Source organism: Haplochromis burtoni, unplaced genomic scaffold, assembly GCF_018398535.1.
Source record: "Haplochromis burtoni strain Fernald_Lab_line unplaced genomic scaffold, NCSU_Asbu1 Contig_3, whole genome shotgun sequence".
NCBI lineage: Eukaryota > Metazoa > Chordata > Actinopteri > Cichliformes > Cichlidae > Haplochromis > Haplochromis burtoni.
In genome coordinates, this window is record NW_024582364.1 from 3,019,355 (window position 1) to 3,046,781 (window position 27,427).

Below are 27,427 nucleotides of genomic sequence, written 5' to 3' on the forward strand. Positions count from 1 at the left end.
TTTCATTCGATTTAAATTCATTCTTCTTCTTTGTGTGTCTCGCATTTTTCACAGTTATCAAAATCCTTCCAGCAATAAGAACAATGACAAGGACTCTGCGCTGAGAGGTGTCTAGTGTGTCTTGTCAAGTTAGAAGTACTTTACCAAAAAATCCCACAAATGCAGCAGGTTTTGACACTGTTGTAACATTTGAAGGTCCTGCTTCACTCTAGAAAAACTTGTTGTTTTGGCCTGTTGTTGTTTGGGATGATGAGTTAGGGTAGTAGAACTTTGTTGGCTGTCACACAAATCTTCTGGTCTTCTTTTAAATATTGTTGAAATTTGAAGAGTTGTTATGTGTTGGTGCCACAGCCACTGATGGTAGCTCATTTTTACTTTTTAGAATAATTTTTCCAAATACAAATTGTTGGCTTAGGATGTAAGTTTATCTTCTCGCAAAAAATACTTTGGCTAGGAGAACCCAAGCAACCAGTTCTGTTTATCACTCAGAACCAAAATCTTTTGAGTCATCTCGTGCCTTTTTAGTTTGCTACCGGAACCAAAACTCTGGCCATGAACAAAACACTCAAAAGGTTTCTTGTTGCCTTCCTCTGAGTTTGTAAATGACAAAACTATTATTTTTGTTTGTGTTGTCATTTGACTAGCCTTCATTAAAAGGCTGAAGTGTTACTTCAACGGAGGCTCCTTGGTGTTCACTCAAAACAACAGGCTGCTGTCCTACATTCCTTATCATTTCTGAATTTATCTTTTCAAGGCTGTCTTTTCTTTCCTTTCTGTACTCACTTCAAATCGAGTTATTCCTCTGCTGATCCTTAGCAATACACATGAATCATGATATGACAGTCATGGCCTTCATCATTGTCCAACTTTAGTTGCTGATAGGATATGACGCAGCTGCAACCAGCTGTAGAATAAAAATGGCAACCTAACCACCAAAAACATTAATTTTTGAAACTCATGACAATTGAAACATGTGACCTCAACCCAATAAGTTGAGCATGAGTGTGATTTTCAGTCACTGACATTACTGAATGCAGAGAGACCCACAAACAAGCAACCACTGCAGTGAAGGTCTAGCAGAGCATGTCAACAAAGGAAACACAGCATTTGGTGATGTACATGGGTTCTCAGCTTCAGTCAGTTATTGACTGCAAAGGATTTTCATCCAAATATTAAAAAACAATTCCTAAATTTAAAAATTAAGTTATTTTGTCTAATTACATTGATACCTCTGGAAATTTGAGACTATGTACAAGCAGTTCTGTAATTCCAAAACAGTAAAGCTGAATTTTAATTCAATTCAAATTGAAAGTCTGCACTTCAATCACACCTTGACTGTTTGATTTAAAATCCACTGAGCTGGTGTACAGAAGCAAAACTACAAAAGAAAATGTGTTACTGCCCAAAAACTTCTGGACCTAAATGTTTGTCTCAGGATGCCTTTGAATGGCTCCCAGGGAAGTGAATGACTTACACTTACTTACTAGTTATAGATGTGACAATATTCAGTAAAAACATAAGCACATAGTTTTGTTGTTGTTGTTGTTTTTTTACTCTAAACACGGTTATGTAAAATATAGTAAGTCCAGTATTGGTTTTAATTTTTTTTTTTTTAAACTTTCCTTGCAATACTTCTGCACATTTATAAATACTCTGCTGTCCAGTGACTGTACATTTATTTTATTCGGTTTATAGTAAATAATAGGAGGGGTTTTTCTGTTGACTGCTTGAACTTTTGTTTTGTTTTGTTTTTTCAAAATCTTCACATATTCTTTCTCCATGAGCCCTTCCAACTTGATGAGATTCCCAGTTTCCGATGCACTGAAGCATCCTCACAGCCTAATACTCCCACCAACCATGTTTCACTGTAGGCAACCTGTTCTTTGGGTGGTATGCCTCTCCATTATTTCTCCAAACATATGCAGTGTCTCTGTGGGTGAAGAGCTCTAATTTTGTCTGCCCAAAGGACAAGCTCCAGGTTGTCATTAGCATACTTCAGTCTGGCTTGAACATGCCTCTTTTGCAGAAGTGGATCTCCTCTTGGTCTGCAAACTCACAGTCCGTTCCTGTGCACAATTTTAATGATTGTCTGCTCTGTAACTACAACTCCTGAATTGGCTAAGTCATTTGTTAGTGTCTTGCCAGATGATGTGGGGTCATGTAGACCCATCTCTCACTAGTTTTCTTTCAAAGACTTTGATATCTTTTGCTTCTTACGTCTGCTTGTCTTATTCTGTACTGTGTGGCTCTCTTTAATTCCTTGATGATACTTCTCACTTCATTTCTTGACACTCAGAAATGCTGTGATAACTTTCTATATCCACCTCTTCCTTTATGAGTGTCAACAATTGTTTTTCTCACGTTCAAACTTTGGTTTTTGGCACAACACTTTCTCTAATCAAAGGTGAAACCTGTATGTCTCACGTTTTACAAGCTTTAAACACTTGAAGTTAAAGCACATCACTACTATAAAAATGTCAGTTTTTCAGGGGGGTTCAAAATATTGACTATGGTCATTTTTCTTTTCTGAAATAATTCTGTTATTGTGTGCAAATAGAAGTAATTTATGCTTTCTAAAGAAAACTACCATATTTGGAAATGCTATGCTGAAAATCCCTTCCTTTGTTAAACAAGCTCTTGGGATATTCTAAACAAAACCTTTTCACTTCATACCTAATAATTTTGCCCTCATCTTTACTTGGCTCTGGGTTGATTTATACTGCTAACAAGCATATGGCAAGACATATGTATTTATATAATAATTTTATTTTTTTTTGACATTGTTCATTGTTTTTCAGGTACTGGCACCAACTTCTTCAGATTAAAATGTGACTTTTTTCAATCTAGCCAGCAGAGCTGAGTTATCTTTAGGGCCAAGCTCCATTTGGAAGATTTTCTAACAACAGAATTTACAAAGAGAAAGATATAAAAATATAAGACAGACAGGTGTTTAACAAGAGCCTCTACCCCTGAATCCTGCTCTGTAAAGTGGCTGTTCATTCTGCTCAGTTGACACTGGATAGTTTGTGGGCAGAGCAACTGGATCTGAAATCCACACTGAGGCACATCTCTGGCACCACCTGGTGGCATATGTTGTTCAATTTTAGTTGGCTGAGGAGGTCAAAATGGAAATGTGCATGTTAAGTGTGAATGTGTGAAATGCGTGCGCTGGTCCTGTTCTCATCTGGCGTGAAAACTATGCTTTCACTTTATATTTGTTTATGTTTCGACACCATGAACAAGATTCAGGAGAAAAGCAGAGAGGCCTGCTTTTGTGCTGATGTGCATATAAAAATGTGCAGTCCGCTGTGGTAGCGCAGTACGTGATCGACAACGCTTGGTCTTGTGCCTTTGAGGATTATTGCTTCTTTAGTTCTAATAGGTCAAACTATCAGCCAAGCGGTTGTAGAAAAATTATTCAGACACTTAAAAGGGAATTACTCATTGCCAGTAATTATGCAGAATGGCTGCTTGATTATCATTACTGATCACTGTTACGTTTATTACCAATTAATCCATTCAGCCAGCCATCTTCCCCTGCCCTTTCAGATGCAGTAGACAGTTTAGGAACTTACTTATGAAGGTAAATATGTTGCAAAGTGTGAGGGCTTGGTAATGACTGACAGTTATCTTTTATTTGTCCATTTAGGTCATTTGTAATTTGGCCCCTTCCACGTTTTCATCAAGATTGGGTATTATTATTTTATATTCGCATTTACTCCTTACCTTGCACGTACAGTGCATGGTAACTAGCTGTACTCTGTGTGTGGGGCGGGGGGGGGCTCAGGCACTATTTCCAGCACTGTGATAATGAATTCCTCCAGCAGAGCGTAGTACATCACAGCTCCCTGCTTCACTATCTCCCACTGAGCTGCAGACACAAGCTGCAGAGGAGGGACGATAAGAAGCACGGAACAGGGAGGCAGGGAGCCGAGCAGCACAAATGGAAACAGCAGAAGGATTTTGGATACTTGCAAACGGGAGAAACTCACTGTAGTGCTGCATCACCTCGCACAACTTAGGCGTTTATTGATGAAGCGGTAATGCTTAGTTGGGTGTTGAACACTTACCTTTAATATCTCGCTCACTGCGCTGTAGTGGACAAAATTGAATTAACAAAACCTGATTTAGCAATGAAGATGGCTGCTTGCTAATAACGTCGTAGCTATGGCAAAACTGGAATATGGAAGCCGGTGGTCAGAAACACATCGCTTCTCCTTTGGAAGTAACTCTGCGCACTGCGTCTTGGCGCACAAACGTGCACGCGAGAGGGTTAAATCATCATATTTCCCCAAATTACAGACAGTGTTCGTGATATTTTAACATTTGGAGTCCATAAATGTCACTGCACAGTGTAAATGTTTGGTAAATGTTTGGTGACGAAACTGAATATTTTTTGTGCTTTGAATTTAGAGTTGGCAAAATGCCAACTGACCCCACTAGATGGCAGCATTGCAAAGACTATTGCATGGAAAAAGCTGGGCAGCTCTGCAGTGGATGCCTCCTACTGCAATGATTTCATTTTAGGTTCTTCGGTTTTTGTTTTCTAGCAGATTGCAGTGTCAACACAGTGCAGAATGTAACACCTGCATGTACTTTTCTAAAGTCTTTTTTACTGTGAGTAATACTCATATTTAAGCAATTACCCAGCTGCTTTTGTTAAGTTTATGCAAGTGAGTAAATTATATTTAACTTCACCTACCACATGTAGCATATCCTGGCAGCACCTTTCATTCAAAACTCATCAGTTTAATTAACAATAAAGAAAAATTATGGAGACATTGTATGATAAACAAGACAAGAAGGGAAATGAAATATGACAGAAATGAGAAGTGAGCAGCTTTTTATTTTCAGTTTACTAGAGGGTAGTTACAGGCATGTTATCACAATCCTTGACACTTAGTGACCACTTCTATGAACACTTCTGTCGGCTTAAGTGGCTGAGCTGGTTAGTATCTGCACAATTATTACAAAGACAAACAAAATAACAAGTGCTCGTGTTTTAAATAAATTAACATTGTTTCACACGTGTTGCAGTCTGTGGATTTTTACATAATCATGTCACATTACTCTTTTGCCTGCGATAAAAAAGATATGGCTTAATTCAGAAGGTGGAGCCAGGAACTTCATAAAAGAGTTGAGATTCGGTTCCATAAAATCCTTCACATTTTCCCCGTGGCAAATTAAAAAAAATGTGCAAAAGGCAAAGCGCTGCACTTTTATCATCTTATCTTCTAGATTGTGTCAAGGAAATGTGGTGCTGTCTTACTATGAGTGAGCGAGGCAGATAATAATGCAGTGAGAGAATGACAGATGGGAAGAGACAGAGAGATACGCAGAGAATGGGAACAGCAGATTTGTAGTGACAGGCTGCTCAGTCGGAAGTTGTAAGATTGTTTAGCCTAAAATCTGCAAAGCAGCCATGGAAACCAGTTTGAACCAGAATCCAAAATATAAAATAAACAGAGTCACAAAACTCTGTCTTGAGGAAAAAAAACAGCAAAAAAGGTTGTACTTACAAGTGACTCCCAAAGACATATTAGCTGAAAACTTGCGATAGCTCAGCATGTGTGGTGTGCAGTGTGTCTTTAAATTATTATTATTATTTTTTCAAATTGGCAAAAACTGGACACGTGGAGGACAAAAGAAGAATTGGAAGGCCTGAAAACTATCTATAGCAGGTGAACAGTATCAAAAAGTCATATCGTAAGAAATAGGAATAAATCCAGCAAATACCTGGCACAGGATCTGAGAGATACATCTGGACCTTCAGTTGATCCATCTACTGTTCACTGAAGCTGCTCAGAAATGATCTCAGGGAAAGGATCGCTGTCAAGAAACCATTCTTGAGAAAGGGAAACAGGGAGAAAAGGCCATGCTATGCCAAATTACACAAGATCTAGGTTGAAAATTAGTGTTTGGCTGCCACTGTACCATTTTTTGAGGGTTGCTAGCATTAAATTCAAGATGAGCTCACATTCTTCCCAAAAACGTTGATATTTTTCACTTTAAACATCTGATATGTTGGTTTTGTACCTTGCATTGTCAGTTATAAATAGTGTTTGAATGATTTGCAAAGCATTGCATTCTGATGTTGTTTACATTTTACACAGCCTCACAAGTTTTTTGGGGGGAAAAAGCAGATAACTAATATTTACTGAAACTCCTTGGCAAACAGTGCTGTGAGCCAGCATTTCTATCAGAAGGAGCATGAGTCGGAATAGACTGGCAGACACTTCTCAGCAGCTGTACCTGAGCTTATTCTGACAGTTGAAGTTTATTGTGAGAGTTTGTGACAAGTGTCAGGTATGTTGTCATCAACATGAAAGTCTTTTTCTTTTAAGAGTCACAGTCATCTTGGAGATTTATGCTGAAATGCATGGAACACTGTGTTAGTGTCCTATGGCAGCTGGGATAGGCTTCTGCTCCTCGTGACCCTGAACTGGATAAGCGGTTGAATGGATGGATAGAAGCCAAATAAAAAAATTATAAAAGAATTAAAACCCTATGGTTGTGGTTCAGTTAAAGTAATGAACAGTAAGCAACGTGGTGTGTCATTTTTATTGAATGTCACTGCGAACACTAGTGGGGTTATGCAAGAACAAGTCCCAATAAGCTGAATATAACTATGGAGCCAATGCATACCCAAGATCCATAACTAGAGTTGTCATAGACAGTGACCAGTGAAATGAAACAAGTGAAAGAAATCAAACATTTAAACAACAAAAACTCATGAAAGATAGCAAAAAGAGAACATTTTACCCCGTCACAAAAGGCATGAACTGTGGTCAGCTGATTAAAAGTGAGTCATGTGAAGCCCTGACCAACACTGCGTCACACAGTAGTTACATAACAACACTGACACACGTTATTATTCTTTCCTTGCAGCCAACATATAGCCTGCCTTTGATTTGTTTCTTGTAAGACAAAAGCTGAGGATGAATTACACAGGCTAGCATGCATGAGTCTTGGCACACATCACTATTGATTTAAGCGCATTTTGTGTTCCTCTATCAGAATTATTTGGCTGGGCGGCAGCAAACAGAGTGAATGCTGTTATCAGGCCGGCACAGGAAGAAAGCAACGCAGGTTTCTTGAGTTTATCAGGGCTGTTGCTCCTCGTTCTATAGCGAGCACGCATGTACTGTACAGAGTCACACTTTGGTGCAATGTTATCTTCCTTGCATAGTAAGGGAGATAATTTTGTCCCTGTTATCTGCTAAACCCTGACTCTTTGTTGCAAAATGTTTTGTATATTAAAAAAGAAAAACTCTGCTTCACGGGGTCCTAAAGTTTAACACATATCAGTGCAAACAAACTTTGCACCAAAGAGAGGCAACTAAGAGCAACTACTGCATTGCACCGTGGTGTGAGTAAATCTGCGTGACTCTGTCCCTCATTTCAGAGAGCGCTTTGATGTCAGTGGAATAAGCTGCAGCTCATTGAAGGAACATCAAAGATACCCCCCACCCCACCCCAGCTTCACAACCATGCGCTGCTTTGAAACATGTTTGGAAATGCCGTGGGGTTCCCGTTATCTTTTCCACAATTAAAGGCTTATTAACCGCCTGTTAATACTATCAATTATTCCAGAATGTGAACAGTAACTTTGGGGATCAAGGGCGTAGCTATTTGGAATTTGTGATTTGAAGAAGGGGCATCATAATGCCTCTTTTCTTCAGGTTGAGCCCTCTCATTCTGCTTTCAGATCACTGATTAAACTCCCTTTGTTTGTTTCTTTAATTTGACCTCTCAGCACTTGTCTGGTGTCATGCCCGCATTAGATTGGTGTTGGGGTTTTTTCTACAGTCATCTTTGCTGCCCTTCAGCAAGTGTGCACATAGGTGTGATGGAAGCAGCCTTAAAGTGCTTAATTTGCATGGTTTGTTACGTTCCATTGTTTCACTATGTATTTTGTATCGAAAGCTCTCTAAGCTGAATGATGTCAGCATGGCTTTTAAGCTATTACATTTGATGACATCATCTACTGTGTGTATATATATTGTTGTGTTTTACAAAGTTCTCCATAGCTGCAGGATGCACTGACTATGGGAATCAGTAGCATTGTTATCATTTGAATCACTGTGTCTAACATTCACTCACCCGTCTAAGTGTTTGGACCCATTACTATTCCAGTCATCTCAGTTTGTGAAGTAATTTTAATAATATTTTGATTAAATATGTTTGAGATCTTCTCAGTATAAAATCAATATGTCCATCTCACCCAAACACACAGCACAACAAATTGTTTTATACTTAATATGCTTAGATGTGTTACTTAGTTTGTGTTGTGGTTTTTGCGGCTGCTTCAAATGGCACTGTCATATTAGGCAGCTTAATAATAGAAGAAATAGTTAACTGTGATCTTGTGGATGGAGGAGCAACTTTTCCTGCGTCCAGGCTGGCCTATTAGAAGCGCGTACCTAGCAGCCAATCACAGGCACTCACTCCTCAGCTCCTCTAATCGTGGATTAGCCACAACCGACTGCAGTCTACAGCTCTGGGAGTGAAAGGTAGTCACTGCCATTCAGCCTCGGTTTTATTATTAGCTCTCTTGGATTTGGCAGCAGATTTTTTTTCCCTCTCTCGTTCTCTCTCTCTCTCAGCAGCAGCGTCTTCTGCGTTGCGCAACCAAGTAGGCTGCACATTTTGGGATCTCAGGTAAAGGTGTGGGATTACCGAAGAGACAAGCGACCAAATACTTAGAAGCTGCTATAGTAGGTCAGGTAGGACTCGATCCATGGCCCTTTAATTTAAACCCACAACGTAGTAACGCCGCTCCGTTTAAAGCACCGCTCCGTTTTCGCTTCCCGATGTTCAAGACGGCCAATTACCCGAGCGTGGATCCTGCGCCCACCATCATGCACGGCACTTGGTTTACCACGGGATGCCGAGAAAACACGCCCGTGGCGGTGGAGAAACCTAAGAAAAAGGCGTTCAGCTTGGTCAAAATAATGTCTCTGAACAACAAGAAGGGGCACGGCCAGCATCCGCACAATAACAACAACAACACCATGCCTTTTACGATCCACTGTCATATCGGGAAAGAGATAAAGCACATTTGCAGCAATTGCAGCCGCGGAAACGACACGCAGGACGGTGAGTAGGCTCAAACCTTGTGTGGTTTCGCCCATAGTAGGTTTGCGGTAGCTGTTACCATCCAGGATGCACACATCTGAAGATGGCTACGTTGCTTCTGTTTTTTGTTTTGTTTGGGTTTTTTTTTTTAATATGCGATTTGATAAGCAGGCTGTGTGAGGATACAGTTGAGGATATAGTGTTTTTTCCCTTCGAGGGATAGATTATATTATTTTAGTGTCGATGTGCATTGAAATGACACCACTCTCCTGAAGGAGAGTGAATCACTGTTGCTGCTGTGGAAACTGCCTCTGACTGGATCAGAACTTCTTACAGGGTTGGGCTGCTCATATTTTGAACTGTTAATTGTCGTTTGACCGCAAAAATACGCTGCGTCTGTTGTTTTTTTATTGTCATTAGATCTCAGTATTAACCTCTAGCATGAAGCTGTGCAGGCTGTTTGCACAAAGCCTATTTTTCCCCCCACTTAGGTGTCATTACATCATCACTCAGCCATCTTGGCATGCAAAAAAGTGTTGTTAATTAAAACCAGCAGCATCAGTTGCTCATGTTACAGTGGTGGAGAATGTAGGTTATAAGGATTCTGCCGTGCAATCAGACTGATGTCAAGAAGAGGAAGAAAAGGGGAAAATCCAATGAATTTGGACACTTGGAAGAGGATTTCCTTATTTTTTCTTGTGCAGATTTTAGGATTTTCTCACAATTGCAATTGCATCATCACACATTTACAGTGTAGACTTTGATTCTATGTGTACTGGTTTTAAATAGTTCAGCACAACAACATAAAAAAAAGAAATATATCTGGTTGTAAACACTGTATTTTGGGATAAGAGGGCTTTTGAGTGCACACTGAGATACCTACACCTGTGGGGAGATAGTATCCAGAGGTTTCATCTTCACAGGAAGGCCTAACTGCTTTACTGCAGTTTCTATTGTGTGCATTTAAAAAATAATTATAATAAAAAAAAAAGTATATATAAATATATATTTTCAAACCCATACTCCTTTTTGAGTTAAGGTTGTGGTACTTAACACTAAGTAGTGTTTAATGTTATGAAGCAATGCCCTAAGCACTGAAGTTGCTAACAGTGAGTCATTACTGCCACTCTCTCTGTCATACAGTACAGCAGCTTGTTACTTGGCTCCTGGATGTGGCTCAACTTAGAGCTCGTTGTCTTCCTGTCTCTATCTGGCCTTTAGGCTGCTAACGAAACCATTTGAATCTCTCCTGGATTCAATTAACACTGACTGCTGGGTTATTTATAGAGTGCTGTGGTGGAAGGATTTCCAAGGATGCTGCAGAGCATTCAAATAATGGTCCGTGGGACTGATTTCAGCACTGCATTATCGCCACATTTATTTACTGTCTCATTGCCCCAGGGAGGCGGCTGTCCTGTTAAGCGGCATGTCTGTGTTGGCAAACATTGCAAAAGTGATGCAATTATTAAAAGAATAAACAAACAAACAAACACCCTCAGATTCCCTGACTGCATGTCATGGGTGATGATCTGATGCAACCGGGTGACATTGACAACAGACGTGACACGATGTGCTAGAGGGTCACCTCGTGCGTCCAGGCTCTGGACTTTTAACACTGCTGATTTTAGGGGGTTTCTTTGGCGGTTTTTGAGTTTTTCTGTTTGCTTCTGCTGCATGCTCATAAGATACTTTAAAGGTGATTTGTGTCATCTTTTTAATAGCTTCCAAGAGTTTTGAGAGAATTCTAAGACATTCCCAAGCGATGCTGTTCATTCTAATAAAAAAAAAAATGTCTGTTTATTGTTTGTCTTAATTGCTCTCGCTGCAAGATTGTGCAGTTTCTGTATGGGTGCATGTGCAAACTGATTTGAAAAGTCTGCACATTTATCATTCAGTAATGATGTATTTTGGCAATTATAAATGCAGAGATGATTAATTTAAACAACCGAGGCGAGCTGATCTCGAAAGTATGGAAAGTAATGGAACTCACTGGCTGCTTAGTAGAAAAAAAATGCAGTTTAAAAAAACATGCATTGTCCTGACTAATCGGCTGTTCTTGCACGCAGTTGCATTTGCGATATTTTGCTATTCTGATGAAATGTTTTTTTGACTACATAAAAGACTAAGTTTAAAGATTAGGTTTTAAAGTAAGGAGAAGAGAGAAGAGCTTTTTGGCATTGCGTAATTCTTTTTTCTTTTCTTTTTTTTTTTAAATCTCACAAGCTGCCAAGTAGGTTTAAGTCAGATTTTCAGCTCGAGTCCCCTTCGTTATTAATCATCCGCCTTTTGTATTCTTATCCAGCAGTCAGCTTTCCTCTCGGTGTTACATTTTAAGTGCTGTTTGTAGCCGTTTGCATTCGCAGTTATTTCTTCATGTAATATTTTGTGTTTGAGCAAATTACTTAACATTCTTTGCTTCTGAAGTCAAACAGTACTTAAAAGATTATAGGGCCGGGCCTCGTGAATATTTGATGAAGAGCTGAAATATTCCCCCTTAATGAGGTGCTCATCAGTCAGTCTACAGCCTAGAACTGTTTAGACCCAGAGCAAATCCTGCATAATGCCATATGATGTGCAGGTTTGTTTATGCTCTTATTCAGCCTCATCTTGTTAGTGCTGAATTCTGGAGGCTGCTTGGCACAGATTATTTCTGCTTGGATATTAAAAAACAAAAGTGTTTGCTGCCTTTAGTTATCATCCAGACTATCCATCACCTCCTCTGGATCCTCACCTAAACTAAATCTGTTTTGTTTTGTTTTCTCTCCCCCTTACAGCGGAGGAAGTAGAGAGGCTTGCCGCCATGCGCTCGGAGTCCTTGGTCTCTGGTACCCACACTCCACCCATCCGTCGGCGGAGCAAGTTTGCAACTCTGGGGCGGCTCCTCAAGCCCTGGAAATGGAGAAAGAAGAAGAGCGAGAAGTTCAAGCAGACATCAGCTGGTACGTGACATCTTTTCATAATTTATCCGCATAATAGTGACACGAGTATAATAACTCCAATACTTGTAAAGACTGTACCCTGTGTGGTTTCCGGTTTTTTTTGTTTTGTTTTGTTTTGTTTTTTTTGGCGGGGGAATCAATGCATATCCTTTGGTCAAAAGAAAAATTGATTAAGTTTTTCAGTCTCCAGGGTGAGTCACAATGCAGCAAATTGATTCAGTGTAGCGCTGGAGTTTCATGTTTTGAGGTCTCTTTAGAGTTGCTTTGATCTTTCAGCCCAGTGCTGTCAGGGTCGAGTGAAGGACGTGGTCTCTTCAGATCCGGCTGTATTTATTTTCCTCGACTGACACATCCTGAATTTTTCTGTCAGCCTCTTGGAAAGGAGGAGGCACTTTGTCAGACTGTAGCTCCCAGGCTCGAAGAAGCGTCCCTGCTTTTATGGACGGGAGCTAAATCCAGTGTGAACAGAACAGGATGTTCTCATTTAGTAACATTATTCAATTAACATTTTCTGGTGTGAGTTTGCTGAATGATTCAGTATCTGTCGGGTTTGCTCATGGTTTCTTTGGCTGCTGTTTGAGTCTTGACCGTTTTAATTTTTGCGACCTCTCTTCGTCAGCTCCATCATTTGTCAGAAGTACAAGATGTGTGCTTGACTTTTTTTTTTTTTTAACTGTAGCTGCCTTTGAGTTGTTTAATACTTAAAAAAACTGCATTTTTGAAGTGTGTACTTGATAACACAGCCACAGAGATTCTGTCTGTTCACTGGTACAGTCATGTCAGCCCTGTGATAATAGCATCTCTCTTGTTGTGGTTAAGGACAGTAATCAAAAGCTGAGCCAACAAAAGATAATTTCTGTTTCAATGGTGGTAATGCTGAGTGGAGCTGAGAGAAATGACGCTTTTCATTGCTTTTGTTATCCACTTGTTTTGTGTGCATAATGCTTCTGTCCCCAAATAATGCTGTTGCTACTATTGTTCTATTCAATCCTTTTTGATGGGCATTTTTGAGCTGCCATACCACTGATGATCACCTTGTTAAGTTACAGGTGGTACGCAGTCTCACAAGAGACTTCGATGCTCAGGCAGGCACATTGGCCTCAGAGAGACCACAGCTCTGTCTCATCCATTTTTAGCGTGAACCTAACTCTGAAAGTTCCAAATAAGTGGAATGTGGCCTGAACTTCTGCAACTGGCAGTGGTAGAATTGAAGCCACAAGCGTGCGATTGTGCAATAAATTGAAATGACAGGAGCTGGCAGAAGGATTTTTAACTGTAGCAAGAGAGCGTCTAAGAAAACTCACGGGGTCACGTCCTTATTATTGAAATGCACATTTGGTTTTTATTAAGATAATTACAAGTGTTTCCAGGTTAAAATTAATGAAAAGAATTATACACCATGAATCATTGAAGAGTTTTAATGACAATAACAATGTGTTCCAGTGGCACATCGTGGTGCAAGTTTGCACCAGGTGTTCACAAAACATCAATCTTATGGTCAGAGAATGATTAATAAGTCATTAGACGTATTTTAGAGAAGGCCCAATGGCTGGTATTTTGTCTTAGTATAGTCACTAGATGAGAAATTCTGCTAAGCTTGAGGAAAGTAGGTTAACTGTATGGTGCAGAGGAATCCTGTGATTACTGAAAATGGATTATTGCTTCATTGAGAAATAAAAAATATCCATCCAAGAAAAAAGTTTTATTTAGAAAAGGTAACATTTTCTTGGTGAACCCTTAAAGCGCTTCACATACAACATGACAACGACATCACTCTGTTCTGTATTATTTCCTATGGCTCGCTGCACACAAACGTTTTTCTCGTGGCCAGCCATGTATTGAACTTCAGCCATTACTGTGAAGTACAGTTATGTGAGGAAAATGAAAAATAAATAGTTTTTATAAGCCTTTATGCAGTCGTATGAAAAGTTAGTGCTTCCATTGGAGTTAAGTGGTTGAGTAGCAGGTTAGTAGCCAGGTTCTTCTAATCTAATGCTCTTTATTAGGTGATTTTCAATAAGTGTGAGCACCTGTATAAAAACATGGCTTTTGGTAGTTTGCACAACTGGAGCAGGTGTGAGTTCACACAGTGCCACAATATTCCACGGAGTGGATGTCCCAGGAAATTCACCCTAAGATCAGACCATGCTTAGAAAAACGGCAAAAAACTCAAGAGCTACATCTTAGTCTGTACAGCTTAGTTGGCATGGGAAATGCTGAAGTTCACTGCTGTACAATTAGAAGAAGACTGAACAAGTATGGCATGAAGTTTATTTCAAATTTGGGCAGAAACAATAAAAAGTCGGTAAAACCCAAGTGAAACTGATCACTTTTTTAAATAGTTTGCTCTTTTCAGACTGATTCCGAGAAAGACTCTGTGCAGTATAACCATTAGCAAGTTTGTGTTTAAAGGAATAATTTTTCACCTTATCAAGGAAACTGTGTTGTGTACTTGCCCTCATTTTATTACTGACCTGTTGTCAGCAGGTATAAGAACACTGCTGCCACATGCTACTACCAGCTATTGACTTGTTTTAGTACACCATCATTAATAGCTGAAAACAGCATTTTGTCTGCAAGAGTATTAGAGTATTTGTCTGTTGCTTAAGCAATCAAATCAAATCAAATCAAATCAAATCACTTTTATTGTCACATCAGCAAAAATGTGCAATGGTTATAGTTGCATTGCTATGATCTTGGCCTTAGATGGTCTTTGTTTGTCTTTTGTGTCTGAAGTAGTCTGTGCTTACCTTATTGTTGATTACAACTCCTGTATCAATAGGGAGTAGACCAGCCACTGGGCAGGAAGATGTTGTCATGGATAATTGGACACTGGGCACAGTAGAGGATTATTAATGTGTTGTGATCTTAAGCAGATGAAGGCCAGCTCTGGGAGGCTGCACTCTTTACCTCAGGAAGGAATGAGGGAGGAGAAGCATCTGACAGCTGGATGTCTTATTGTGCTTGGTAAATTTTTACAGCCAGCTTGTATCAGGAAGAGATTTTAGCGAGAAGAGATTTATCAAAAGAACATGCATGCTGTAGTCTGATGTTATCAGGGAGTCTATTTTTAATCTAATTAGCACATTTCCCTATGAACAGCAGTCATCCAATTGCACTACTCATGCTGGATGTTCGCATGATTTTTAACAAAAAGGACATATTTCATACGTGTCCATTGTACACTGTATGAAGGGAGAAGTTGATTGCCTATTGCATGCCTGCTGTGTCCTTTATAGGTGTTAAAGTGTATTTTAGCCACACTCAAGCTTCTGAGGTCTGAGGTTTAACGCTTGAGTTCCTCATTGATAGAAGACACCATCAAAGTTTTATTACAGTTTTTTGTGAGAGTCAGACTGAGAGAAACGCCTCAGTAAAAGACTCCACTTTAAGCTACTGTGCCTCAGGGTTTGTAGGATGTGTTCTGACTATCTGGGTCACTTCGCAGTGGAATTTACTTTTTTTTTTTTCTTTTCTTTTTTTTTCTAAAAAACTAAATGTAGTGTTCTCAGATCAGTAGAGGCTGAACTTAGATATGCCAGTTTCATTTAATATGCTCTCAGCTGAGTCTCCCCAATGAGTGTCTAATCTTCTCATCTTGGTACAGATTGAGTGGTTGGAGTGTTGGGCCATGATAACACTTTGGGCTATGGTAGACTTTTAAAATAGAACTTGGTTGATATTCAAGGTGATTTTGAAGGCTACTGCAGATTCTAATATACTGATATGGAGGTTTGCTTTGTACCCTTTGGTAGTGATAAGAGTGCATCCTGTTTGATGCTTTTAACTTGAGTACCTCAGCTGCACACTAAACTTATATAATAAACATTGTTACAAACTGACAAGTGATGACAACTACTCTGGTGTCCAAGTCAATAGCACTCTGTATCAAAGTCAGGTATTTTGAGGGAGTGGCATTTTTTTCCCACTAAACAGACACTAAACACGCACACACGCAATTTTGTGTGTGTGTGTGTGTCCCCTAGGACCTTCCTGATGAAATGAACATGAAATTCCACTTCTTGCACACTAATAATGTGCTGATTAAATATTAAACAGAGTGGGGGGGTTTTAGGGGGGTTTGCAAGGATGGCCAGAATTTCATCTCCTTACTTCATGCTCGGCACACGTTCTGCACGTGTCCACTTTAATTTTACCAGCTTCCACTTTTGTTTCGCAAACATTCGCCGCCTGTCAAGTCTGAAGACATAATATCCTCATTAAGGCTTTTGAGTTAATGGTATTGCATAACTGTGTGCATCCCGCAGAAGAGCTCTTATGTCATAAAGCTCTGAGTAATTGCTGTTCGTTTTGGATGAAACAACTGGCGTAGTAATGACCTTTAACCCCAGGTTTCCCCACTCTGGCAACGAATTGGTGCTGTACTTCTTTAGAAGGGTTAGGGTTAGTTTCATTTGAATGTTTGCTCTGTTAAACAAAAGACTAAAGAATAATGGACTCGTGATGGGGATTTCAAAGTCTAAGTTAAACTGCAATGCAAGAGTTTTGAAAGTTGAAAGTTTTAAGGAGAAAGCTTTTAGAGACTGCATTGTAAAACCTATTATCTTTTATTATTAGATCTGGCAGAAGCAAATGTCTGGCAAAGATATTAACTTTCCAAGATATATATATATATTTTTTAATCCAATTACTTCACAGTACAGTTGTTACCACTAACCTAAAGTTGGTTGTGGGAGTTTTATGGAAATTGCTTGGTAATGTGCAAATATTTTATTTTTGATTAAATTTGTTAGCCACATGTTACTCAACAGCTAGAGATGATTGTAGAAACCCCAAAATACGGATGTTTTTAAATTAAGGAAAGGTTAAGAATGACTACATCTGTTACATATTTGATCATTGTCAGTGCCACACATGATGTGCTGTGCTGTCCTGTCACCAGTGTGCAGCCCCAAGCAAGCCTTAAACACATACTAGTGGGCTGAAAGAACAGGAGATACGCTTGAAAACGTAATTAAGTATTGATGTTCTTGGCCTCAACATTAGAGCAAGAGATGGCATCAACCAACGTCACCCCCCAAATAGCTCAGACCACCATCCTGCTGCTTTTTTCCTTAATCTGAGAATGGAAGAAACAGTGGACCATCACCTCCTGACTCATGGTTAATGAGTTAACATGTACTGCCTATGTGAGCCTAAACCAGGGACTCACATTCCCATCCAAAATCCAATTAACAACCTGTGGCCACATCCACTCTTCTGTTCCAAGTCCTGCATTCATTGTTGAGCTGACATTCCCACGTGGCGAGGCTATGGACTAAGCATATGAAAGGATAAAAACTGCAATATGCCAACTTGGCAGCTGAAGTAAAGGAGTGTGGCATATTGGGGAATATTCGGTCATGTATGCTCGCTCCCCAAAAAATATGTTTAACTTTTTAACTAATTCCTTGTTCAGGGCTGGTCAAAAAGCTTTGGAAAGCTTTTGAAGTAAGCATTGATGATGAACATCTGGTACCATAGAGAAACTCATAAAGAAGCGTAGTGATTTTGACTTATTTTGAGCAGTGGGTTTAAAGTGTAATGTGCTGTGAACGATGTGCAAGGAATAGAGAGGTCAAGATGCCAGTGTATTTTTGTCCAATGTGCTCTGAATATGTAGTAGCACTGAACATTTTTGATTTCAGAAGTCAGGGCTTCTGATATGTCAAGCACTCATACTTGGGCACAGGATGTACGAGTCTCCTGTACAGCGTGCTCAACTGTTGTTATTTCTCATCCTCATTTCACGTTCTTAATTAGCTTCTGTGCAAGATTAGATTTTAAAATGAGTAACAACTTCTTCTTTTTTTTTTTTTTAGTATTTTACTGCTTTTGTTCAGCCCACTGATAGAAGATCTTAAGTGCCTCAACTCGCAAAGCCTAAAAATAGAAGGAAACAGTAGCTATGGGACATGGCATCTTTTGCATAATGAATTACTATGAGAAGCATTGCTGGAATATCTTTTTTATCCTTTATCTGTGTTAAACAGGGAACAGTTTCTAATTGTTCTAACTGTTCAGCAGAGACGACTGATTATCTTTACAGCAAAATCTAAATAAGCCAGACGAAATGTATATGGTGAAACTGGGATTAATTATGGGATTATCACAGTGACCGAATGCAGATAGTGACTGATATCCATTTCACACAAAAAGAAAACCTGTTTTGTTTTGTTTTTTGGCTGGACCAGATGTTTGATTGGTCATTTTTTTTCTTTTTCTGATTGCTGAACACTTTGAGTAAAGGAAACAAATAAGCAAGTAAATAAATATTTCTTTGCCTTGTGATGCAAACGAGAAATTTTCGTTGGCATATTGCTGGTAATTTTGATGTTTGTTACTTATTTATTACATTTCTAGGCATTTGGAAATGTTACATCAAAAGTGGTTGATGTGAATGCGTCTTTAAAAAAAAAATGTTGTGAAACACATGACCACATCCATGTTGTGAATTGTTTAGCCTGGGTTAAACAAAGAAATAACGGTCATAGTTTTTTGAATGACAAGTTACAGTGTTAAAACCTCTTTATCACACTCCTTTTCTTTACAACATCAGCTTTGGAGAGGAAGATGTCAATGCGACAGAGCAGAGATGAGCTTATCAAGAGAGGAGTGCTGAAGGAGATCTTTGAAAAAGGTGAGCTGATTTTCTGCAGTTTCTCTCTGATTTAACAGATGGAAACTGTTTCAGATTTAAGTAGAAATTACAAGAAGGGTAACGGTGGCGTACCAAACTGAAAGGTCCTCAGTTATTCATCTCCTTGTTAATCAGTAGCCTCTGGAGTGCACTCTTCAAGATTTGGCACAGAGCTTCGAGAGATAGAATCTTTCATTATAGAAAATTTGTGGCTTTAAAAAAAAAAACCCCGTTTGATCTGGATTTGATGTGCTTTACACAACCTAAAGATATATTTTATTATGTTTGAATCACACAACAGGGGGCTTGATGCCGCAGGATATCAAAAACAAAGTCAGAGAAGCTCGGCTGACTCTTGCCAAGATGTGAGGAGAGCAGATAAGAAAGAAATGATAGCCTGTATATAAAAGATAGACACAGCTTCTGGACCTTAAAGGTGAAGCCAAAGCATTGAACCTTTTTTCTTTTTAATGGCCCAATTTTTTTTTTTTCTGAGGAAAAAAAAAAGAATTGTACACAAGAGTGTGGGAAAACAGTGCTACTGATCACTTGATCTGTGAGTATAGTAAACAGGATTTGACAAGTTCAAGATCATAATTGCTAGTTTCATGTGTTATTGAATACAACATGATATTCATTACACTGAATACAACATGATATTCAAAACACTGTATGGGTCCATGCCTACATGGTAGGCCTCAGGTTTACCACTTCTCAAACCCAGTTTAAAAATATAAAGATGGCAATCATGAGAGGGCTTAATTAGGATGGGACTTGATCAACCAATGACTGATGTCATAATAGCTACGTCCATCTTTTATATACAGTTTATGGAAGATTTTGGCTTTCATTATTTTTTGAAAAACTGAGTTTAATAGCTAAATGTGAAAACACTGTATGCTGTGACAGTGAATGAGTACACATTGCAGAAACTCAACAGCTCATGGAAAAACAAGAAAGACAGGACAGGTGAAGCTACTAAGCAGTGGTGACTAAAACAACCACTCATTACAGCCAAGGTATGCAGAAAAGCATCTCCAAACATGGAACAAGTTAAATGGTTCAGTATCTCCCATCACAGTGTTGAAAGCTACTGTATTATATCATAGATCCTTCCTAAAGCACCGGCCTCAAAATGAAAGCCTAGAAATGATCCCTGAATAAAGAGCTTGAAAAACTACAACAAATTATTAGTTTGTTATCTTTAGTTAATAATAAAAAATAACAAGTCCCCATGAGGAATTTTTTGAATGTTAAAAAGATTTGAGGAGTGAAACGTTGTTGTGATTTTCTATTTAAAAAACAAAGTCCATAGCTAAGATGGAATTTGGGAATATGGGAGGCATGCTGTATAAATGCACTGGCAGTCAGAAAATATGTGAGCAGCACTGTGACTTGCACTGTCAGCCTTTAAGTGTGATCATGCAAAAGAAAAAAACATCAAATGGATGAGAACTATAAAAGAATTAAAATTCCAAAGTTCTGTCAAACTGCTTGTCTGCTGCTGTTCCACGGTCTGGTGTGTGCTGATAAAAAAGCTCTCGGGTTTGTAAACAGTCCAAGCCCCCAGTGTCTCAAAAACACATCAAGTTCATTTTAAACTTAGTTTATGCAGTCTTTTTAGAAAGTGTCTTTCTTGTGTAGTCAAATGCATTTTTGACTGTTTGCAGATTGATAGTTTTTTCCTTGTTTTAGCAACCGTTGAATTCCGATCCTCAATGGATGGCAGCGTCTGCACTCAGGAGCCCTCTATGAAATCGTCGATGGTCTTGCCCACTAAGAAATCTGTTGGCTATCCAGGTGACCATCAGGACAACCCTGCCAAACCACCGCTTTACCATAAACAGCCTCCTGCTCTCCCCCCAAAGCCTTTCTCTAGGATCCCAAACCACAGCACAGGTCAGTTGTCCTAGATTATGGTCTGTTCCATGCCTGTCCAGCTTTAATCACTCCAGGCAATATGTTTTTTTTCTAGAACTTTTCTTTAATCCAAGCAGAATAAATACAACATAATATACACTTGATTTAATATTTTTCCTTAAAGTGTACATTGTTGGGTGTTGCTTCATTACCTTTAACTGTCAAAAAATGATTCATTTTTAAAGTAAATAGCAGGTACTTGTGTTGATAACTGCTTTGGCTTTAAACTGTACCTGTACAGCCACACATGCTCATAGGATTATACTAGTCTCATTAAATCCCTCTCTGGTTGGGTCAGCTGGCTTTATCTGTCATTGTCAATCTGTCAGGAGAGAGAAGTGGCATTACTCTGGTGTAATTCCCCCACTCTGGGCTGATGTTTGAGCCGTTTCCACTCATCTGTGTTCTTTGTTTATCTATCTGCACCATAAACTGCAATAGCTATGCCATGCATGACATTCATATAATAAGTCCAATGAATCTTCTTTTTGTCCTTTTTTTAATTTTTTAACAATTCCCTAGATTCTTGTCAGCCAATGAAGTTGCCCTGCATGCCTGGGGGAAAGCACTCTCCACCTCTGCCACCCAAGAAAGTGATGATTTGCGTGCCTCCAGGGGGGCTGGACTCCTCCTCATCCTCCCCTTCTCCATCCCCCAACCCCCTCAACACTCTCCCACAAAAGTCTGCCCCTCCCCAGGGCATGCCTTCCCTACATGGCACCTTACTGCCCTCCCAGCTTGTCGGTCTAGCCGGTCTACACCAGAGCCACGGTCACCCGCTCCAGCTTCAGTACGGCAGCTTACACGCCCCCAGTCGGATCATCGAGGAGCTCAATAAAACCCTGGCACTCTCCATGCAGAGGTTTGAAAGGTTAGTAGCTCTCAGTTCTGGTCATTAAATCTGATTGTGGGAAGGCAGGGAAGGATTATGGCTCAGTTTCTGTCTGTAAATCACATGTAATATCTTAAGTAAACTTAAACAATGCTGCATGTGTATGTTTAAAAATGACACAGATGGATCTTATGTAACAGAACTACACTCATCAGTCACAACACGGGGAGGGCCACGATAGACAGCAGGAGAACATTAAATTACAGAAAACATAGAAAGAAAATGGACAAATGTAATAAACTGATCAAATTGTGATGCTGACCAAGACGATATATTCAACATGTTGAATATATCTGGGACTCTCCACCATTTGGTCTAGAACTGAAGAAGCTTTTTGGATGAGAGGTGAAACATCTTCAAAAAACTTGAAGGAGTCCAGTCATTTTTCTTTCCAAGTTAGTGTACCATGACCTGGATGACTGAGAACCTTCACATGCATGAATATACCACCAAAACCTTCCCGGGGAGCAAAACGGAAAGGCTGCCTGGTCTGATGAGTCACATTTTCTTTTACATCATGTTGACACCTGGGTGTGTGAGAATTGGTTATCCGTAGAAGACATGAGTGCAAGATGCACTGTGGGAAGAAGATGAGGTGATTCTCAGGGAATGTTATGCCAGAACTGCATACACATATTATATGTCATGGTAAAAACAAAGTACACCCAAACCCAAGGTTTTAGAATGTAATAAAATAATAATAATCATAATCGAGCCCTTAGCAGGTCTTAAAATTAGGTAAATACAACCTCAGATGAACAGTAATAAAAGACATAGTACAACATGTCACTATTTATTTAAAAAAAAATAAGCAAAAATGCAAAAGCAGTAAGTGAAAAACAAAGTACAGCCTTACTGATTCCATGGGAATTAAGAGGGTAAGTAGCAGCTAGGTGCTGCAAATCAAATGCAATTGATGAATTGATTGGCAGCAAGTGTGAGGACCTCTATAAAAACAGCAATTTGGGTGGTAATGAATCTTAAAGAAGCACTTATTGCTGCATCAATCTGGGAAGGGTTATGAGGCCATTCCTAATTTGATGTTCATCATTCTACAGTATATAGAGTATGAAATATTCAAGAGAGCTGCTGTTTCCAGGAGTGGGTGTCCTATCACATTCATCCCAAGGTCAGACCATGCAGTGATCAGCAAAAAAAAACAACCCAGAGGGATAAATTTCATACTTTACTGGCCTCAGTTGGCATGCTAAATGTTATAAAGTTCATGACAGTTCAATTAGAAAAAGACTTAACGAATATGTTTTATTTGGAAGAGCTGCCAGTAGAAAGCCTCTTTCTATCTAAAATAAATAAATATGGGAGCAGAGCTTAGGTTTGCAATGTTGCATGTGAAGAAGACTTCTTAAAAAATGTCTTTTGGACAAAGAAGACCAAAGTAGAGATGCTTGGCCATAATGCACAGTGCCATGTTTGATGAAAACGAAACAACATATTAGGACAAATACCTCATGTAAGGCAAGGTGGTGGAGGGGTGATGATTTGGGCTTCTTTTGCAGCCACAGGATCTGGCTACCTTGCAGTCACTGAGTTGACCATAAACTCCTGAAATGTAAGAGTCAGATGTGAGGCCATCTGTCCAAAAGCTAAAGCTTGGCTGAAATTGGGTCAAGCAGGACAATGATCCCAAGCACAGCAGAAAACCCACAGAATGACTTTAAAAAGAAAATAATTAAGGCCCAGTCAAAGTCCAGACATCAGCTGACTGAAGTGTATCTTCAGAGAGCTGTGCATAAACAAATGCCCACAAGCTTCATTGAACTGAAGCAAAATTGTAAAGAAAAATGGTCCAAAATTCATTCAGCAACAATGTGAAAGGCTGATAAAGTCAAGCAGAAAATGATTACTTTAAGTTCTTGCTGCTAAAGGTGGTATTTACCTCATTTTAAAACCTGGCAATACCTGATAACTTTTTATTATGTCCTTATATGTAAAACCGTAGAAATGACAGAGAGTTTAACTACATAGACAATGCTGCAGACCATGTCCACCCCATTACTAAAGCAATATTTCCTGATGGCAGTTGCTTGGAAATGGTGTAGCATCACAAAGATCTGAACTTTTTTTACTTGGCCTCTAGATTTTCAGTCCAATTACACATCAGTGGTATTTGTTAAAAAAGTCTCATCTATACAGGCCCTGCATCACAGTTTGTAGAACTCAATGCATCTGATGCTAAAGTCCTTGTGTCTGATAGGAGAGGACACTTTCCAAGAGGTCTTATGGAGTCTGTGCACCAGAAAAGAGCTTCTTTATTAGCAGCAAAAAGGGGATCTGCACAGTTTTAGGCAGGTGGATTTACAGTTACATGGCTAATATTAGTATAGCGTTTAATGCAGATTTTCCCTTGCGTTTGCTAGTGACATTTTTCTTCTACAAAGAATTGATTTCTTTTCTCTTTTTTTTTTTATCTGATGAGTTTCTGGTCATTATGGAGTAATGAATGTCTTGTTGCTAAAAGCTGTCCCTAGAACAGGTCTAATCAGAGTAATCACTGAGAAATGTCATTAGCATAGAGTGTCCTCTTTTATTAGTATTTGTTTTTGTGGCACTGTGTCTGCTACTTTCAGATCTGCTCTTGTGTTATAGAGGTCGCATCCTGCCAGCTCTGTAGCACTACCATACAGGTCTAAATCGGCACACTGCCTCACAGGGCAGCATGGCCTAATTTTGAAGTAAATGTGTGTATGTGTGGGCACAGGCGCATGGAGTAGGCGTCCCTCCAACAGTTGGCCTGACATAACATGACCAGCTGCTCTTTACAAGAGCTGCATTTCTTCATGTTTGGAGAAAAGGGACATGATAGCGGATTGCACATTATGTAACCTCTTACATTAGGATCTCTTTTTCACCAAAGCTATTCGAGTAGGGATAAGGAAGTAATGGCCCTGATGTTGCTCACAATTAGTCTGAAAGCCTGACGTGGTTACATCACAGTGTCCCATCATAACAACCTTCAGCTAGGTCGTTATTAATGAATCTGTCATATATGTCACTGCTGCTTGCTAGTGCCAACCGGTGACTGCTTGTGAAAGTGAAGTTTATTCTCGTCAGGCTGCTGTTAATAATGCAAGTTGTATAATCTGTTACTCTTTTTTTCCTTCTGTGCAGCTCAGAGAATTGCATGGTATTGCGTAGGGCTTCGCAGAAATGCAGTTAGTTGGTATTCAGGCTTTTTGTACTGAAGTTCTCTTTCAGCTCCAGTTACACAGTGTATCTCCCCTCGCTTTATACTTGGATTAAAAACCCACTAAGCTATCATTATGTTCTGCACCAGAAGCCCAAACCCAATTTATTGTTTTTGAGCCATTTTCATTTTCTGGGTTTTGTGCGGGCTATTGTTTTAATAATACTGTATGAATTTAAGAAAAAAAAATGCTGAAAGATAATGGAGATGAAATATGATGATCTTCCCCATTTCAACTGGATTTTCTGGCTCAGGGTTTTCATAAATTCACCCTTTTAGCAAGGCCAAATAATATGGCCATCCTAATCTGTCACAACCCTGTTCCAAGAAAAGTTGGCATGCTGTGTAAAATGTAAACAAGAGCACAGTGCAATGACTTTCAAATAATCTATTTTACAATGGTTCTAATATAACTTTTTTTTTTTTAAATATATATTTAAGAAGACGGGTTTTTTTTTACTGTTTTAAGGTCTGTCTTGCTTGTTAGGGATTTCAATTTTCAGTGTCATATTTTTTCCCCATTTCATAACCTGCCAGCTGTTTTCAGTGTGTGATAGGTCTAAACAACAGGTAAGCTGGCCAGTTTAGCACATGGACTCTTTAGCTACTGAGCTGTGGTTTTGTAATACGTGTATATGTTGTGATATGGCATTGTCTTGCTAAAATAAGCTAAGCCTTCCCTCAAAAAGATGTCAGTATTTGGCAGCACATATTTCTCCAAATTGGAGTTGGCTTTTGAATTGCATGGTGAGGTTGACAAAGTATTTCTTATTTTAATTGGTCAGACAACAGGGCAGTTTTTCACTTTACCTTACTTCCCATTAAATGAACGTTTTGTCTTTTACATGGTAGAAATAACATTCTTGAAGTGCTGTTTGCAGTGATGAACCATGCTTTCTAACAGTGGTTTTAGAAATGCTGCTGAGCATTATTTATCTGTTTTTGTTTTTTATATATATTTTTGAAATATTAATATTTTTATTTCATTAATATTACATTTTTGCAGTTTTATCTCAGGGGCTAAAGGTGCTGTAAAAGCCATTCAGTCTTAATCTTTGGCCTTGTACCTTGTGCAGAGAGATTTCTCTCTATTCTGTAAGTCTTTTAATGATATGCCCTGTTGATTTTTTTTTTTTAATATTTGTATTGAGAAGTGACTTTAACTTGTTGAACTTATTAGCTATTGGTAGTCTTTCACAGAATAGTGACACCATCCTCATGTTTGTCTGAAAGTAGTGTGTTCCCAAATTTCTTTTAGGCATTACACAACAACCCAATGTTTGTGATACGCACATAAAATATCATCTTTTTGTTATTTGTTTAGCATTCGTTTTTTTGTTGGAAATTGTTCAGTCTATTAATATTCATACTTGGCTCAGAACCATCATAACTTATCTCCCTTTCGCTCCTCTAGCTCTGCTCTGCACGGCGGTGGTCAGTGTGTCCCCTTAGAAAGAAGAGAAGTGCCATCTGTGATCATCGACTACGAGGACGATAAGGAGAACCTGCCTAATGAATCTGACTATGAAGATCTACCCAGCATGTATAAGGATGAGGATGATGATGTGGATGACGATGAAGACGATGATGAAGATGACGACTCAATATTTACAAGTAAGTGGCAGCTGTCATGGTAACACAGAGTAGTGAAATTGCACTACTGCACTATGCTCATCAGCAGATGCCTGATCTGTCCCTTAAGCTATTACTGTCTGACTTTTGAGGATGTTATTTTGATTTAGTTTATCAAGTACGGTTGGTTATTTATTTATTTATTTATTTAAAACTATGCACCCAAAACATTTAAAAATCCCTGTTTTTTTATTTTTATTTTTTTTATTTAACTATAAAATGTGATCTGTTTTATACTTGGCAGGTATAAAGCTGGGGATCTAGTTTGATTATGTAGCTCACTTTAGGCTTCTTTTTGTGATAATTAACTGTGACGCACACATACACACTGGGGCATGCCTCGTTTAGTTAGTGTGTGTTATATGAAATACCAAAAATAACAGTAAATGTTAAGCTAAGGATTAATGTCAGTTGAGATAACTATAACATACCTGTGCTACAGTATTGCTTGGTCTGTGTTTTTTAGTTGTTGTCAGATGGTTGTTAGGCAACATGATATCATAATATGTCATGTATAATTAAACTTTTCTAGACATATAAATTAAATCATACTATGGTTTTATGTAGCATTGTTCATGCATAAACATAGGACCAATTCTGTGCAGTTATTGAAGCTAACTGCTGTTGGTGGTGTGCATGAGCTGCATATTTTGTTAACACACCCCATTCTTTCTGTGAATTGCTCACTCGAGCTGCAGTGTGACCTCTCCAAACATGTGCATTTTGTTCTGCACTAGTTGTAAGTCAAATTAAAGTCACAGGTAGGGCATTTGAGAAACAGGGTGCCTTAGCAGCAGAAGTGTCTTTCTCTGTTTTTGTTTGGACAGCTCATGTTTGCAGACATAGAGACTGTTTGTTTGACTGATCATAATTGTCAGGGCTCCTTATTTCACATGAAGGCTCTTGGAACTCAGATTTAAACTAACCTTCAAAGTAGGGCCGAAAGATTCACAGAAATGTATCTAGAATTTAATTATCAGCCAAAACTTTGATGCATATTCTCTTGGAAAAACTGCTGAACTGTGCAGAATGCATGGAAGGAACATAATGTTAGAGAGCTATTGTTTTAAATCCATGGTATAAAATATTTAAAACTCCGTTTTCTGGAAGATCCAGAAAAC

General features: G+C 39.0%; 1 protein-coding gene across 2 annotated transcripts in view; it reads left to right on the forward strand.

Moving 5' to 3' along the window:
• LOC102290339 (phosphatase and actin regulator 1) overlaps positions 1–27,427 on the forward strand; it is a 50,573-nt gene that overhangs the window by 11,064 nt on the left and 12,082 nt on the right. The window contains exons 1-6 of one of the 2 annotated variants that reach the window (XM_005912674.3): positions 8,303–9,099; positions 11,853–12,017; positions 18,577–18,657; positions 20,353–20,556; positions 21,100–21,448; positions 26,089–26,288. In XM_005912674.3, the coding sequence (XP_005912736.1) occupies positions 8,814–9,099; positions 11,853–12,017; positions 18,577–18,657; positions 20,353–20,556; positions 21,100–21,448; positions 26,089–26,288 (1,285 nt within the window). In that variant the 5' untranslated portion in view covers positions 8,303–8,813. Of the gene's footprint in view, positions 1–8,302; positions 9,100–11,852; positions 12,018–18,576; positions 18,658–20,352; positions 20,557–21,099; positions 21,449–26,088; positions 26,289–27,427 lie in introns of those variants that run through there. The other variant, XM_005912675.3, reaches the window with a different exon arrangement.